This window comes from Pezoporus wallicus, unplaced genomic scaffold, assembly GCF_028554395.1.
Source record: "Pezoporus wallicus isolate ANWC-B61680 ecotype Strahan unplaced genomic scaffold, APGP_CSIRO_Pwel_v1 contig_6428, whole genome shotgun sequence".
In the NCBI taxonomy this organism is placed as follows: domain Eukaryota; kingdom Metazoa; phylum Chordata; class Aves; order Psittaciformes; family Psittacidae; genus Pezoporus; species Pezoporus wallicus.
This window is the reverse complement of record NW_026639269.1, coordinates 1,668,588-1,686,714: the sequence shown is the minus strand read 5'-3', so window position 1 is coordinate 1,686,714 and position 18,127 is coordinate 1,668,588. Positions and strand designations below refer to the sequence as shown.

The 18,127-nt window shown below is 43.9% G+C and overlaps 1 protein-coding gene across 2 annotated transcripts in view; it reads left to right on the top strand.

Moving 5' to 3' along the window:
* Window positions 1-3,675: 3,675 nt before the first annotated feature.
* GCLC (glutamate-cysteine ligase catalytic subunit) overlaps window positions 3,676-18,127 on the top strand; it is a 33,677-nt gene continuing 19,225 nt past the window's right edge. For both annotated transcript variants that reach the window (XM_057414041.1, XM_057414040.1), the window contains exon 1: window positions 3,676-3,895. In XM_057414041.1, coding sequence (XP_057270024.1) covers window positions 3,746-3,895 — 150 coding nt within the window. In that variant the 5' untranslated portion in view covers window positions 3,676-3,745. The remainder of the gene's footprint in view (window positions 3,896-18,127) is intronic.

The window sequence follows — 18,127 nt, the reverse complement described above, 5'->3', positions numbered from 1 at the left end:
CTTTGTACAGACGTTTCTGGGTCTGTACAAGTGAATGAATGTTGTCTGGCTGCACCAACGCTATCATAAACAAATAGCTGACTCTCATCTGGAAAACGTTTCTTTTTTACAACTTGATGCAGACAACTCATGCTCCTTTTCATACAAGGCAGGGCTTCTCCAGTAAGCTTCTGTTCTACAACAGAGAAGGGAGGAGAACAAAACAAAAAAAGCTGGTATATGGTTAACTTGACATACAAGTTGCTTAAAGCAATTATTGTAACTGCTTCAGCTGAACACATAGTTTTTTTAAAAAACAAAAACCAAACACACAAAAAAACAAACAACATACTAAAAATATACTAAAGTCACACTCCCTGGTCACATTTCCAAAATAAATGCTAATTTGCTCTGTAATCAGTGGATACTTCAGGAATGAGGAATGGTCCCTTTCTGGGACTGAAATCAGGTACTCAAGAGATAATGAAATAACAAAGTGGCCCAGTTATAAAACAGATCTTGGAGCTAAAGGAGGGTTTAAGGGGAATTCGGGCTGGGTCTACTCTTACAAAAGTTCCATGTTGCTGAGTTTAGGCAAAGGATGTTTTTCAGGAGAAGATATTTCTTCTCCACAAAATGCTTTTCTAGCAAATTTTCTTTTTTTCTTTTATTTCCAGGTTTATTCTGTAAGATTTTCCTTTGAACTGTCCAGAGAAACTAGCCAAGTGTTGGGACTGGGAATACTGGTACAAAGCTAAACTAATAACATCATACAAAGTAATGCCTCCATGTTTAGAGAAGGTTTTTTTCCTGCTAAGTGTACTGGAAGTAATTATATACGATACTAAGTGTACTGGAAATAATTACACAACATTATGCATGTAGGCAGATATTATACAATGGTGGTTTGTCTTGAAGTCATATTTTGTGATGGGCAAATGAACGCTTCTGCATTCTGTCAGCCTTGGCACACTTTAACGTCCTCCTCCATGCCACAGTCTCTGTAAAGAAAAAGGACTGCATATAGCCCCGCACTGGTAGAACACATACACTAGAACTGAAGTGAAAAAGGCTGCAGGTGAAGACAGTGGACACCTCATAAACAGAGCTGACCTGCCATGCTGTTATGCTAAAGATTACAATGTGAGAAAACAGTTTACATTTTTACCAGTTTTACTAGTGCAGAAGGAAAATATCTTGGATTTCTCTTATAAACAATGTCCTCATTCTATAGTTGATATGATTAAGCACACAGGACTGGAAACAGAGCAGATAATGGAACTGACATAACACAACGAGCTGAGTTTAAATGTGGAAAAAGACACTGAAATTGTGCTCTTGAATTTCAGGTCAAAGAGTAGCATTACAGCATTAGTGGTCAGTGGTATGGTCTGCATAATAGCAGGCTGCATTATCATAAAGCTCATCTGAGTTTGGAAATGTTGTGTATGTTGCTGGAAATGTTTACCATTATTTATAAACAGCAGCACACTCAAGCAGCTGGGATCACACCAAATACCCAGTTCTTTCAAAAACGTCTCTCAGCAACATAGTGCTCTCACATCAGCCAAGTCAGCTGGGAACACAGATCCTAAGTAGCAAGGACAGGCTTGCCCAGATTCATAAGATGACAGTGTTAAGTTTGCTCTGATATACCAACGTTTGCTCCAACCAAATCCAAGCTCGACTGCCCCAAGAGAAAGGGCTAAAACAGCTGGCAGAAAAGACATTAGCTGCCACTTGGTCACTGCTGATGTTCCTCAGGTGTTCCAGCTTGAAGTTAAAGCCGTGGAAAACCTGAAGCTGGGTGGCAGCATGGTGGCAGCAACACTGAATCTTGATCTTTTGGTGCAACTGTCCTCAAATATGCAGGGAGGTGTATTAAGTCTCTTTGTCCTCTCAGATCTGAAATGACAATACAACTTGGCTTTCACATGAGGGATACGCCTCATCTGACTCCCACTGCCAAATGCAAGATATTCTGATGTTCTGATTTTTCAAAAATTAAAACCACTTTAATCTTTTAAATCCTTTAAAAAGGATTTTAACTTAAAGATTGTTTTCTTCTTCCTCAAACTAACCCTTCTCCAGATCTACAACAGTACCAACAACATTGATTTCAGTTAGATCAGCCATTATAGTTTTAGTGAAAAACATTATGCTAAGAAAGTCATGAGCCCCTAAAACCAGCACATTATAAATTAAATGTTTGTAATTTTAATTATAATGGTCACTGCTTGTTCTTGTTCTGTCAATGCTGCCCTTTGTGTACAAACTTAGGTAATTAAAAAAATAACCAAGATTCAAAGCCTTTTACTTTTGAGTGGTTTTACTTTAATGTTTGATATCTTCCACTAATGCATTTCAGATTTATTATTCTAATGTGTTGGGAGCTTGTCCTACCCCTGAGGAACCTCATATCCTGGAAGAAAGACAATTAGTCAGTTCCTGTCAATACAGTCATTCAGTTAATAAAATACCTAATAATACAGATCATCCATTAGTGGGCTATACCAAAATTTAAATAGTCTACTAATTCTTAAATCTGTAGCTATGCAATCCTACTGCATACCAGCTATGCTCGTCTTCAAAGACTGTAAAGAAAGACTTCTGTGAGCATAATAAAACCAAGGGTCCAGCTTCTCAGAAGCGAGAGCCTTTCTCTTCATTTTAAGAGAATTCCTTATTTCTGTCTCTTCACTTAGAAAACGCTTCAAGTAGCGCTGATAGGCCTTCCGTCTTGTATCAAATGTCACACACTATACCATGCCCCTGCTTCCCCTTTCCTGAGCTGACTGCTGTTCCAATGCCCTTAAGGACAATTCCCAGGTAACTAACTCATCCCTGACATCTTCATTAGTTGGCCCTTTTCCTGACACAGTAGGATGTGGGCCTTACAGCCAGAGCAGACATGTCTGTCATGAGGTGTCTCCATGGAGTCTCATTCCACCCACGCGAAGCATCTGTAGGCATCCAATCCATAGGATCATTGAATAGTATGGATAGGCAGCGACCTTAAGGCTCATCTAGTTCCAACCCCTGCCATAGGAAGGGGCACCGTTCACCAGAGCAGGCTGCTCACAGCTCCATTCAACCTGTCCTTCTGAGATGTGTGCTCCGATCTATAATAAATCTACAACACCCTTCAGTCCACCGTCCATATTTTAGGACCTGTATTTAGGCACTTTTAGCCACACCAGGGTCCCTTTCCACCAGGAACCCTATCCAGACCAGGCCGACCAGCCTGACTCGCCGCTCCTGCACCGTTGGCCGCAGGCAGGGCCGCCCTCGCCACCGGGGCGGACATCTTCCCGCCGCCATTTCAGCAGGCCTTCCGCAGAAGGCGAAGGGACACTTCCTCCTGCGCTCGGGGCGTGCGTCGGGCAACGAGCGGGGCAGCAACGCACGCACACGAGCACTGCGAAGCCGCGACTTCCCCGGAGGCTGCTTTCCCCGAGGCGCCTCCTTCCTCCCCAGTCCCGTGAGCGCTGGGATAGAGACGCCCGCGGCCGCCAAGCCGGCAGCAGCGCCGCAACTGCTGGGCACCGCTTCAGCCTGCCCTCAGCGAGCCCCGACCGGGGCGGGGCCTGCCGGCGGAAAGTGCTGAGTCACGGCCTGACGTCCTGTGCCGTCACGTGTGGCGCCGGGCTCCGCTCCCGCTGCCGCCGGGGCGCAGAGCGCAGCCCTCAGCCCGCGCCGCGCAGGCTTCGCTCGTCTGTTCCCTTCACCTTCCGTGCGCTGCCGCTCCGCTCCGCCGCGGGCCGGCATGGGTCTGCTGTCGCAGGGCTCTCCGCTGAGCTGGGAGGAGACGCGGCGGTACGCGGAGCACGTGCGGAAGCACGGCATCCTCCAGTTCCTCCACATCTACCGCGCCCTGCGCGACCGGCACAAGGACGTCCTCAAGTGGGGCGACGAGGTGAGACCCCGGCGCGCACCGCACCGGACCCGCACGGCCTCATGCGGCCTCCGCCGCCCGAGTGCAGGTGCCGCGGCGACTGTGGGGCTGCCGCTACTCTGCTGTGCTCTGCTCCGCTCCGGTGCGGCCCGGGCCCTGCCTGGGAACAGGGGGTCTGGCCGCTCGGCCGCGGCTGTCGGCGGGAGGGGAGCGCTCAGGCTGCCCGCCGGGGCTTTGTTTCTAACGCACACGCTGTCGCTCGCTCGCCGCCTCCGGCTGCGCAGCACGGCTGCCCCGGTGTTACCTGGTGGTTTCTAAACGCACACGCAACTTTCAGCGCTTCCGTCGGGCATCGGTAAACCCGATGGTACACCTCGGAAGGTGTCTCGCTGTGAGCGGTGGTGTCTGGCAGCACTTGCTCGTTCCCGTAAGCTTATTTTCTCTGCAATGAGGTCTGGTTAAAGCATGTGTATGTCTAAACTTCAAGGTAGTGCCTTGGTCTTGGAAGGGGAGCAAGGGAAACAGGGACAGGAGGTGGGCAGGTGGGCTCAGCAGCACCACCCCTCTCACCGCACACCAGGTTCCTCTGTGATCCTGGCTTGTCCTGTGGAAAGAGACCTGCCAAACCTTTATTTTACTTCAGTCTTCCAGGCGTCTGGCACAAGTCAGCCTGCCTTTGGAACAAGGATGAGGACAGTTGCTCAGGTCGTGACTTAAACTTTGTTACAGGTGCTTTGTGCCCGAGGACCGTAACTTTATCTGCAGGTCTTAGCCATGCAAGCCGGTGCTGAATTGTGTCCCAGACTGACAGCACTCTGTGAGGAACAGAAGCTCCCTCTGTTGATCAGGATTTCCCAAGGGTCCCAGCTTTCCCTGGAGACAGCGAGTAGCTTTGGATGTGCTGCCCTAGTAGCCATTCTTCATCATGGTGCTGGTGTGGTCCAGCATGTTTCTTTGAGGTGTTTGTGATGTGACTGCAGGGGAGTTCAAAGAGCAGAGTGGGAAGTGAGCAACATGGGGGCTTCTCTGTGCACCTCTGGTTTGTGCTCCATTTCCTTTCTGAATGACAAAGGCATTTCTGAGAAAACTATCCAGCGGTAACAACAGGTTTTCACAGATGCTCTTTGTCAGAGGAAAATGCTGTTCCATTGAGCACCAAGAGAGACCTTAATTATTAAAGTCTGTTGTTCTTTAAGGAACTAGTGTCGTATCTCACACAACTGAACAAGGCAAGCACTGGAGCACAGGAGCTACTTTCAAGAGGACTAGGTAAGGGCTTGGCTACTAAAAATATGTCCTGTAAGGGGACTAATGCTGCCAGCATGTCTAGTCTGCACTGAAGGGTTTTGCAGTCAGTGATGTGGGCTCAGGAAGTTTAAATCCATATCTGACTTCTCTGTGTCCTTTCATCTCATGTATGACTGGAGTTATGCTGATAGAAGAGCCTCACAAATAGTCTGAAGTTCAGGAATATAGAGGGAGCAGAGCCTTCCTATTCCTCTGAGACTTAGCTTGGGGGGTTTCTCATTAAACTTTACGATGGGATACTCATTTTTCAATGGGCATTACTTTCTAGTTGTCCTTGCTTTCTCAGGGTGAGATTTCACAAGATAGCTAGGGCTGATCCACAAGCAAGTAGGTTCAGCTTCCTTCTTCTTGCTCCAGGCTTGTGTTTCTTCTGCCTTCCTTGCATTGTTACTGGTTATGTGAGTTCAAGAACTTAACCCAGCAGAAAACTCTTCTCCTGTTCAGTTTTCTAGGGTGATTCATTTACTCAGAGCTTCCTCTGCTTCACTGTGAGATCCAGCAAGTTCTGCTTAATGTGAAGAAGGTAGCAAGGGTATGTGGAGGAAGGGGGCAAGCAGAACTCACTGGTAAATGGTGGTGTGTTATGTTTAAGGAGATTCAGATTTCTTCTGTCATGCCCAGTATGGCAAGAGGCAGAATTTTAAGAGCAGTATGATTACTATCATTACAGCCACAATTCTGATAAGAAGGTAAGAGCAATATTTGAAATGCCTGTGAACACTGAGAAGTAACCCAGTTTATCACCTACCTCTGATTTTCGCAAATGGGAATAAGCTCAGGTGTGGCTACTTATTTTTATTATACTGTATTATGCAATTTATTTTTTTTATGTAAAACAACATTTAGGAGTGTGTTAATGTATCACATACTTGCTGCCAGCCTGCTCTTCTTGTGCAAACAAAAAAGCATACCTGTCTCCATAACTTATTTTGGCTGTGCTGTAGACAGGCAAGTGGGGAAAGAGGTAAACTTGTTTTCTGTTTTTCCCTCTCAAGTACCTAGTTATTAGAAAATGGCGCCACATTTACATGCAGCTTAGATGGATCTACTAATTGGACAATTTTCATAAAAAGCCTTTTGTGTACTTTGACCTTCATGTATAAAGTCACAGCCTGAGGGTGTTTTGTTGTTTTAAAAACCTCTTGAAGATAGATGTCAAGAATGAAGATAACAGCCCTCTATAATGGTAGAGATTAAATCAGAATTAACAATTATTTCTGTGTTCAAGAGATGCTTCTGAGACACTGTTTGGTGAAAGGTTTTTGGTTGTTTTTTTTGTTTTTTTTTTTTAACTTTATTTTTAAGGGGACTGCTTCAAATTTCTTAGCACATCCTGAGTTTGTCTTTCAGGGCAGATGTGTGAATCTGGAAAGATTGTCCCCATCTAGCTGATGCCATTGTGAAAAAGAAATCCTGTGTTTGCTTTAGAGTATAGAACGAGCTTTTTCTTCGGATCTGTTTTTCAACAGGACTCCACTTCTCAATGTGTGCTGTAAGGCTCATTAGAGAATTGTGATCGTCCTTTGGGGTGCTTATAACCTTCCCTGTGGTCCCAGGGCATGAAACTGTGGGGAATGATCATACACTTTCTGTTTCTTGGGTGCTAGGCAAAAGTGTTGAGGCTTGAAAGTGTTAGTAGGATGGTGGCATTTGTTTTCAAGAAAGCAAGGCAGCATCACAACTTTCATAGTAGGGCAACATTCCCTAGTGCTCCCATATTCCCCTGACTAAGAGCTGGAAAGGTCAAAACACTGGTTCTGTTGCCTGTTGAAAAGTCAGTTATCTTCTTGCTTTCAGGGTTAGTAGAACCAAGAGCTGTTGCCTTCCCTGGGGGCAGGTTTCTTTTTGCTCTCTTTTCCACAACCATGAAGCCTTTGCAATGGTAAAAAAAAAAAAAAAAAAACAAAACACACCAAAAAGCAACAAAACCCAAAACTTACAGATGTGAGTGTGGCAGAGAATAAGACTTGGTTAAAAAAATAAAATCTTTCTAAAGGTCTCTTTGAAGCTGCGTTTGCAAGTAAAGGTCTTTTGTATCTTAATCATCCTTCTGCCTCATTTAAAACTGACAGTTGGCCTCCCTGTTTATGCTTGGCTTCTCCTGACTATGGAACTGTCTCATTATCCCTCAGCAAGCCCTTCCTTATTATCCTTGCCTTAATGCCTGCGAAAGTTGGGCAACAGATCAGCTGATAAGACCTCATTACACTAATCAGTAAGGTCTCACAGTCTCCTTGTGTTTTCATCATCCAGTCCCACCCAACAACATATGCTTATGTTTGTATTTGCAGAGTAGCAGTCATTATTAGTATTTTGCGCAGCAAATGCAAAAATCTGCACTTTTTCTGTACTGGGTTTTAAAACTCCAGTAGAGTTAGTAGGTATTATATGAAACAATTCATTTGTGCAGCTTGGCAGATGTTAATGGTACCAAAAGAGTTTAAACGGTTTTTGAGGGTAAGGCAAAGCCTATTCTGCTGCTTCCCAGCTTTTGTCCCAAAAAGCTCTCTCCTCTGCCAACACATTACCAGTCTCCTGTGCTGTTCAGTGCCTCTTGTCTGATGATTGCATTCCTCTAGCTGACGGATGTTGCTTAAATTTCACTTTGCAGCTTAATGTGGACGCTCGGATCAGACAAGTGGAATGGTTGGCCCTTGGCTAGGCTCACTGCCATTGCTTTGTGCTGAACACGCACACAAGTGTATGAATTGTGACACTTCATGCATAACTATCTATACATATGTATTCATGCATGCATGTAGTACTTGTATTCTGCAGTCTGTTTTGCTGCTAAATGGGACAGGTTGGTTGTTTTCCAGGATGGACACTTACCTGGACTGGGAAGAAACAATACAAGCAAGAAGAGCTGAAAAAGGAAAACTGAAAGGGACAAAGAAACAGTAAAGAATAAGGAGGAAAATGTTGAGAAAGGCATGCTGGAGGGAGATCTGCTCAGAAGGAGGGGTGTAGAAAGCAAGCATGGGCAAAACACGACAGTTTTATTTGAAAGTATATGTAAATGACTTGCCCAGCCTTGTTTAGTGAAATTGGACATAATGACCCTTTTGTTGCGTATCAGACTGTTCCTGTCAGTGTTGGGACATAGCACACAATAAGCATCTTTGGCTTTTAGAAAGTTGTTTTCTTCATGGAAACTAAATGAAATTTGGAGGCCTTTAAAATGGGTTTGATAATAAATTGTATGAGGCAGTGTGAAAAATGTGCCACTCCACTGCTTGTCTGTTAGCTGTTTTTTTTAAAAAAAAAACAAAAACTTCTTTTGGTCTTTCTTCTCTACTTGAGATTCATTCCCTTCCTTATCCATTAGTTTTTTAATCATATCTTATAAATGTTTTAAAAACTAAAATGAACGTTTGCTATTCAGCCCTTACTCATGCAAGAAGCGAAGCAACCCCTCTCAGGTTCTGTGAGAGGCTGGAAGTTTTTTACCAGAATTTCCCAGAGGTGTGGCCTCTGATTAGAAGATGCAAGACTCTTTCAAGCCTTTTCCTTCTTCCTAATGAAAGGGTGCGCTGTGAAAAAAGCTGCTTTTCCTTTTGAATGATTCTTCCCGGGTACCTAGCTATTGCATTAATGTCCTGCTGCACTTTACAGCCTGCATGGTTTTGTTTTGCTTTTTTTTTTTTAATAAAGCAGTAGAAATGTGTAAATGATATCATCAGTGTTGTGTTACAGTCTGCAGAACTTCAAAATGGTAAAATAACAAGCTCCATCTTAAGGAAATGGGTTTGGGTTCAGATGCACACAGCATGAGGCTCCTGTTTGTCAGCCATTTAAAACCAGCAACGAAGTCTAGGGCATTTTATGACAGTGGTGAATCTAGCTCACCAGCAGCATAAAATAAGTTCAGCTACTAACCCTCATTTACACAGGTGAAGTTTTGGTCATCTTTCTGCTAAAATACGACAGTGAGGTTTGGTGAAAGACACGCATACGTGTGGAAAAGGTCAAGCAGAGGTAAGAAAGGACCATGACTGATAAAAGAAGCTGTAGGTTCAGAGAGCATTGTGGTGTACAGGAAAGGTGATGTCCTTTTCTCATTTTGCAAGAAATTTGCCTAACCTGATAGAATGGAGAGGCAGCAGATGTCCCTTTAAGATAATTTCTTACTTTACAAAGCTTAGATGTTCTGTGGAACAAGATGCTGCATGATAGTTTTGCAGCAGAGAGACACACACGGGCAACAAGAACAGACAACCTATTGTGGTTTCTTTAAACTCCACATGCTGCAAGATGTATGTCCCTCTATCCAAACCACTTAGATAATTGTCAAGTGACTCATGGGGCTTCTTTAATGTTCATCTGAAACTTTTTGCTAGCTTTTTACTGTATGTATTATAAAATAGAATCACCAAAAATAGTTGTTTGATTTTCCTGGCTGTTGGTAATAGATCTTATTGAAAAGAAATTAATCAGCCAGGTCATTATACAAAGTCATCATCAGTATCCTGGTGATCTCGCATTCTCACTTTGTACAAATTGTTGCAATATATGGAATGCAGAAATTGCTGTATTTTGAAGGTTTTTATGGGAATCTCATGATTATAATAAAGTCAACATAGCCTGATGTCTTCCAAAATTGTTCGTTACTTCTGAGCTTTTGTGATTTTAAGACAATCACTTTTAGTCTCCTCCTCCCCCCACAAAATTCCCCGAACAGAATGTGGTTTTGAGTTTCTTTCATGCAGAAATTCCTCATGAGGGCTCCTGCCAAACATGGCATGTGTAGATGCATCTGAATGGGAGCTGTCTTAATCGATGTACTTGCCTGCTTACAGCATGTGGGGAAGCAGCACTCATGAATCATCTGGTTGTTTATTGCATGTCTGCCTGTTCATCCTCTCTCTCTGAGCTTTATTTGGTTAAATAAAGGGACAGTGCATTGATTGTTTACGGATAGATTTAGTGCTTTCTTGATGTTTTGTAGCTGCACCTGTTATTTATCCTAGTGGCATTTCTGGGGAAGGGTCTGAAGGTATGATGTTAATGCATCAGCTCATGCTGCTTGACAGCCTTGAGTGTATATATGCAACTTCTCAAATGAGTACACTCATGCATGCAAATGCAACTCCTTAAGTCTTGACTTGAACAAGATAGGTGCCCTTGAAGAATCTCCATGTTTATTCCTTCACTAGATGCTTTGGCTCACAATCCTGAAACTAGTTTTTCTTCCCAGCTTTAGTCTTCGTGTCAGGGAAAACCTAAACCGAATTACATCTAAACCCTCTAGCTCTCAAAATGTGTATGATATGGTGACCTCCCCAATAACTGATTATTTTGCTTCAGCTCTATACTTCCATGGCCAGGTGATGAGGTTGCAGTGCAGCACCTCTGATGTACCTGTAAGCTTTGCTGCTGGATGTGTTGTGCATATGACAGTACAGGACTTGCTGTAAATTATAGTGGGGTGCTTTTTCAAAAGCTAGTTTTGTAATTCAGTTGAAAGCAGTTTGGAAAGGATGTTTTTTTGTTTGTTTGGGTTTTTTTCTTTGGTTGGTTGGTGATTTTTTTTCCTAAACAAGCTGCAGTTTGTCATAAGTAGTAACCATCCCCGTTGTAAGCATTGATTTCCTCCTTCCTGATCTCAAAGCTTAAATTGTCTGCTGTTTGTATATTTCTGATAAATATTCTGTTTACAGTGAATGTCTTTCTGTGGATGTCAAGTGAATTGCTATGGTCTTGTCACGGTATTGTTGTCTATTGCAATTCCTCTTTTGCCACAGGGCTTCCTCTTCTTGCTGTACAGCCACCTTATTTTAGTTAACTGTGAGAAAGGGTGAGTTGCAAGAATGATTTTTTTGTGGTTTTTTGTTTGGTTTTTTTTTTTGGTTGTTGATATTTCTTGTTTGGTGTTGGGGTGTTTTTTGTGGTCTTGCTTTCTGATGCAAGAGGTAACTTAGAAGCTTGCAGCATCCTGTTTCACAGTTGATCAAGTGATCTTTTAATAGTACATAAAAACATCTAGCCTGTGTGGAACAGAAAATATCATTGTGCCAAAAAAACTCCTTTTCTGTTTTAAATGTATGAACATTCACAAGTGAGTGTCAAAGTTACCTTTGCTGTAGAAATCTAAAGTTAACATTACCCTAGTATCTTTTTTTTAAAAACACTGTTAACCTTAGTTGTTACATGGTACAGCAGTCAGAAACACTCTGCTCTCTAATGTGCCACATCTTTAGATGCACGCAAATGGTTATAACCTCTAGATTCTAGTTTTTAATAATCCAGCTTCCTGGTTTGTGGTATGCGTGGCACAGGGCATCCTCTAGTCACATTCTATCATGCAAAAGAAAATCTGCAACCCTGACATTGGCAAGTGGGAGGGGGAACGGGCCTGAGCACTTAGCTGGGGCTGGCTGTGCATCGTTGTGGTGAGAGCCTGTGCATCCTCCTCCTTTTCGTTATCTATGATTGTCTTTAATGTGGCATAGAAGTTCTTAGTTTTTTTGCTTATTGTCAATGTAATATAAAATATTAGCTGTGTTTTGTTTTTAGGGCATGGTCTCTGGGAGTTGGTCTCATGTGGAGCTGGAAGCTGCCTTGTTCATTGGATTGTACCCCTTCAATCTGCTGGATCAAAATTAAGAACTTTGGGAAGTAAATTTGAACCTTGGTTCTGCTGTTTATGGCAGATAACTTTAAATTGGTTTTGTGCAGAGAACACCCATAGTAATCTTATGAGCATGGAAGTGGCTCATCCATGTGCCAGTGTATGTGGTTTGGGGATGTGCCGGCTAGGTACGGCCACATTATAGGCATAGAAATAGCTCATATTATAGGCATAGGAATGGCCTCTGTGGCACTTCCAGACTTGTTTTTCTCTGAAATCTGCTCCCTCAGGGCTTACATTCACCTTTGTGGGCCAGTAAACTTCTCATGAAAGGTACAATACCAGTTGGTTATTCCTGTGGCTCCATGATTTCACACAGCAGTGGTGAGAAAATAACTGTATTTAAAAAAACATCTTTACTGTTATGCTTTATGTTCATCAGAGTTATGTGTACCTGTGGAAGAAATCTGCTTTTTCCAACTTAACACTCAAAACTTGTGGAAGAGGTTCTTTAATGAAGTTGGGTTATTAAAACTTTGTTCTTCTGTAGGGTATCATTTTAATGATACAGGATATTTTAATAGTGTATTAGCTGACCACTAAATGGGTGTGGGAACTAGGGTTTTTATTTTCGCTATAATGAAGCTTAATAACTAGTGAAAAGCGCTTTGTTTCTTTGATGCTCTTGACAAGAAAGTTCACCTCAATTTTATTTTCTACTGTATACATAAATATAGAATCATAGAATAGTTAGGGTTGGAAAGGAGCTTAAGATCATCTAGTTCCAACCCCCCTGCTGTGGGCAGGGACACCTTACTCTAAATCATACCACCCAAAGCCTTGTACAACCTGGCCTTGAACACTGCCAGGAATGGAACATTCACAACCTCCCTGGGCAACCCGTTCCAGTGCCTCACCACCATTACAGTAAAGAACTTCTTCCTATAGCCAATCTAAACTTCTCCTGTTTAAGTTTTAACCTATTACCCCTTGTCCTGTCACTACAGTCCCTAATGAAGAGTCCCTCTCCAGCATCCCTATAGGCCCCCTTCAGATACTAGAAGGCTGCTATGAGGTCTCCACGCAGCCTTCTCTTCTCCAGGCTGAAAAGCCCCAACTTCCTCAGCCTGTCTACATATGGGAGGTGCTCCAGTCCCCTGATCATCCTTGTGGCCCTCCTCTGGACTTGTTCCAACAGTTCCATGTCCTTTTTATGTTGAGGACACCAGAACTGCATACAAAACTCCAAGTGAGGTCTCACAAGAGCAGAGTAGAGGGGCAGGATCACCTCCTTCGACCTGCTGGTCACGCTCCTTTTGATGCAGCCCAGGATACAGTTGGCTTTCTGGGCTGCAAGCGCACACTGAAGCCGGCCCATGTTCATTTTCTCATCAACCAACACCCCCAAGTCCTTCTCCACAGGGCTGTTCTGAATCTCTTCTTTGCCCAACCTGTAGCTGTGCCTGGGATTGCTCCGACCCAGGTGTAGGACCTTGCACTTGGCATGGTTAAACTTCATGAGGTTGGCATCAGCCCACCTCGCAAGTGTGTCAAGGTCCCTCTGGATGGCATTCCTTCCTTCCAGCGTATCAACTGAACCACACAGCTTGGTGTCATGGGCAAACTTGATGAGGGCGCACTCAATCCCACTGTCCATGTCAGCGACAAAGATGTTAAACAAGACCAGTCCCAACAGCGATCCCTGAGGGACACCACTCATTACTGGTCTCCAGCTGGACATTGAGACATTGACCACAACTCTTTGTGTGCGGCCATCCAGCCAGTTCTTTATCCACCAAGTGGTCCATCCATCAAATTGATGTCTCTCCAATTTAGAGACAAGGATATCATGTGTGACAGTGTTGAACGCTTTATACAAGTCCAGGTAGATGCCATCAGCTGCTCTACCCCTGTCCATCAGTTCCGTAGCCCCATCATAGAAGGCCACCAAATTGGTCAAGCAGGATTTCCCCTTAGTGAAGCCATGCTGGCTGTCACCAAGCACCTTGTTGTTTTTCATGTGCCTTAGCATGCCTTCCAGGAGAATCTGCTCCAAGATTTTGCCAGGCACAGAGGTGAGACTGCCTGGTCTGTGATTCCCTGGGTCATCCATTTTCCCCTTCTTGAAAATGGGGGTTATATTTCCCTTTTTCCAGTCATCGGGGACTTCACCTGACTGCCATGATTTCTCAGATATGATGGCCAGTGGCTTAGCAACTTCATTCACCAGCTCCTTCAGGACCCGTGGATGGATCTCATCGGGTCACATGGACTTGTGCACGTTCAGATTTTTAAAATGGTCTTGAACCAGATCTTCTCCTACAGTGGGTGCAAGGTCTTCATTCATTAATACCTCTAGCTAAGTTTAATTCTAACTGGGCCTTAGCTTTCCTAACCTGGTCCCTAGCTTTCCGGACAACATCCCTGTACTCTCCCCAGGCCACCTGTCCTTGCTTCCACTTATTATAAGCCTCTTTTTTCATTTGAATTTTCCTCAGCAGCTTCCTATCCATCCAAGGAGGTCTCCTGGCCCTCCTGCTGCACTTCCTTCTGGTTGGGATGCAACACTCCTGAGCTTGTAGCAGGTGATCCTTGAATATCAACCAACAATCTTGGGCCCCTCTGCCCTCTAGGGCTGTATCCCATGGAACCTTACTAAGCAGCTTCCTGAAGAGGCCAAAGTCTGCTCTTTTGAAGTCCAGGGCAGTGAGCTTGCTGCACGCTCTTCTCCAGGCCTGAAGGAGGGTACGTATGAGGAGGCTGCTAATAATTGCCCCAAGTATATGTGGCAATAGTTGTCCAGTGGAAGGAGAAAGAAACTGTCAATAAGATTGTCCTTGAGGAACAGCAGTGGTACGTAAGTCCCATGCGATCAGGCCTCGTTTAGAATTGCAGAACGCTTTGGGTTGTAAGAGACCTTAAAGATCGTCTAGTTGACTGCCCCCTGCAGTGGGCAGTGACGTTTTCCGCTTCCATGCTCAACAGCCCCATCCAGCCTGGCCTTAAACACTTCCAGTAATGGGGCATCCACAGCTGAGATAGATGACCAGGAGTGTGGTAAAAGGTAAATTCAGGGAACTGATTTTCACATGTAGAGAGGATACAGACTTGCATTTCTTTCCTCTCAGAAAAACTTACCTTCAGATCATGGATCATCATTCTTAAACTATTTTCCTCTACTATGTAATCTCAGCACCTTCTGAGCTTACCAAAGTCCAGACTGCTTGCCCGTGTTTGCATATGCAGAAATGCCGTGTGGCAAATTCTTGGAACGTCAAAAGGATTTTAACATTAACTCTAGAGCAGAGGCTTCACTCTCAACTATTAGGTAGGTTTTGTTCCCACTGTACTTAGCATGATGGTGTTGAGTATGTGAGAAAGGGCTTTGATACTAGAAAGCAGGCCACTGCCAAGACAAGGATTTGGACAGTGATACTATGTGGGATGTGGTAGAATTGCTGCTAAAGAGTCACTTGACTCTTAAAGTCAGTTTTAAGTAGTGTGAAACAGTATGTGTAATTATGGTCAAATAACTTGGGCATTCAGACACCATTTCAGGCATGTTTACCCGTTTCCAGAAAACAATCATCTTACACTTTGCCACTGGGCAAGTCCAGCACAACTGTTTGGCTTAGTGCATGGAGAGTGGTTTGGATCCTTCCCAGCTGAGGGGCTTCAAGGACTTGCTTGTGGTTGTATTTACAGCAGCAACATCGAAGAGTTTTCAAAAGCTCAGAATTTCCTTGGTAGCAGACTGTGAGAAGTAATCATAACAAGCGAAGTAATGCTGTTACGGGTGCTGTTCTGTTGGCAAGACAGAATGCACTAATGGTGCATACTCCTACAGCAGTGAAGCAGAGCTGATGTGGAAGTACTCTGAAGGTGCAGTACATTGCAAGTTGGTAGTTGAGAGGAAGGAAACCTGTAAAGAATAGTTTTTCTTTGTGTTGGCTCACAACAATAGATAGATCTATTATACTCTTATTATTTGCTTTGACTTAGAATTTATTTGGTTTTTTTTACTGCATTTAACTTTGAACAGTTTTTTTTAGGCATGCTCTGTGTGGGTATGTGGACTTACAGCTTTTGCTTTGCAACCTTGCTGGCAAAACTGATGCTCCTTCTCTGGGCTGGTTGGAGAGGTTGGCACACTGAAGCAGTGCTGAGCATGTCTGTCTGCAGGGAGAAACGGGGAGTCCACCTCCTGTCCTCAGCAGCCTTGCAGCACGTGCCAGCCAGAGGACAGAGATGCACAGGGTTTGCTGCAGGGTGCAGGCAGCAGCTGGGCGTGCAGGTCCGAAGTGGCCACCTTTCTTGCCATGGTAGGGTGCACTTCCCTAGCTGGCTCTCAGCAGGACTTCTTGTCAGCCATCTGCATCGATAATTTGACCTGACATGTATTCGGATGTTTGCTAGGGAGGCTAGTTAAAATTGGAGAAAAGCTAACTCTGAAGAGCTTGGCAAAATGATGAATTCTAAATGCTAGGTGAAACCCCACATACTTGGCTTTCAGACTCGAAGCTCTGCCAGGCATGCTGATGCTTTCAACTTGGCTGCAATCCTCAGAGCTTTACTGTGGGTAGAAAACATGTGAGAAGTCTGGGAATGACGAGCTGAAGTTAAACGTGAAAATGTGTGAACTCTGAATTTGCTTCTCTCTTTCTAGCTGCAGGCTAAACCTTTTGATGAGCTTAAACTAAATTCTTTAAGGATGCCCATTCAGGCAGTCCCTCTGTTGGCATGATACTCTGTGGGTTACTTGGAATTGTTGGCAGCTGTCTGAAGATTTTTTTTTTCTTTTCTCATTAAAATTAATGGCAGATCTTCTGTGTGTTAAGACAGCTTTGAAGATCAGTCAATGTTTCCGGAGGCAAGAGTAGTAGCTGTTTCTAAAGCTAGATGCATAAATGCAATATATTCACTACAGCACTTGGATTATGAAACATCTTGATTTCTTTGGTTTTACCTTCTTGGCTTAATACTTCTTTACACTTCTGGCTTATTTTCTTTTGTGGAACTTGTAATGAGGTTTATAGAGAAGCAGAGTGTTCTCACCACCAGCTCATTGCAGTTATATTTGGGGAGGGTTTTTTAAGACAGGAGGCTAATCATAGTAATATGTAATGGTGGACAGATGTCCAGCTTTGGGATCTCTCAAAGGTGGCTGCAACTCCTTTGCCTTCCCTTCTGCTGCCCATCCATGTGGGTGTTGTGCAGTTGGATGGCATGGTACGAGGCCAGGCATGCGGTGGGCTTGATGCCCATTCATGCGTGCATCTGTATGACTCGGAGATCTGTGTGGTTGTGTACCTCCTCTAGTTTAGGCTGGGTCCGAGTGAGGAGGATGCTTTCCCAAAGCAGGAAGAGATGATGTTGAATGTGGTGGAAACTGGAAGGTGTGAGAGTAAGCACTATTTTTTCCAATAATCATGGGTCAGGCTGGAGAGACTGGTAGATAATAACTAAATCAGTACTAGAATGTGTCCTGGTTGACTGTAGTCTGTATTTAGTTCAAGTAGATCATTGTGGAATAATACACACAAACCACAAAATACCACACAAAATGCTGTGTTGCACAGAAACTAGAAGTCACTGGTTTTCTTTAGGGGATTAAAATTTGATCTTAAAACAATATAGAAAACAAGTGTAACTGCTGAATGAGTCCCTCCAGAGTGTCTGTCTATTCAAACTCTGTAGAATTACATACACTCTTGGATAATGCTGCTGGTGATTTAATTGCAAATCCCAACAGAGGATTATATTTGTAGTCACGGGTAGCAAGCAATAATTCTGTCATGAACACGGAAGCAACCAAAGAACACAAAGCCCACAAATCCACTTACAGTGTGCTGGAAAACACCGTGCAAGTTCCCTGTGTTTTGGCAAGCTGTTTTCCTGTATGCATCAGACTTCTGTACCAAACAGAAGTTGCCATGAGTTGGTATGCTGCAACTTTAACATCATCATCTTGCATGAGTCTGAACTCCCGGGGCTGGAGAGATGGTGTTTGGTTAAGTACTGCTGGTTGCAGCTCTAGGCAGTGTGTGAAAACCAAACTGAGGAATACAGTGCAAAATCTGTGACAGGTTCTAGCTGTGGAACTGCAGCTTGAATTCTTAACCACATGCTGATGTCTGTAAGAGATGAGTTGTGGAAGTCTTGGAGGCACCAGTTTCAGAGCCTCCAACAAAAGGCACTGTATATCACTGCTGATCCAGTCAGGGGTTTTCAAAACCAGTACCCTTGTGATTCATTTCCATGTATGACTTCTGCTTTCATGTGGTAGACAACACATTGCACTTGGGGGCTGTTTTGTCTTTCATATTTTCCAGAACAGTGCAGAGCATCCCCTGCCAAATAGGTGTTAGGAAATA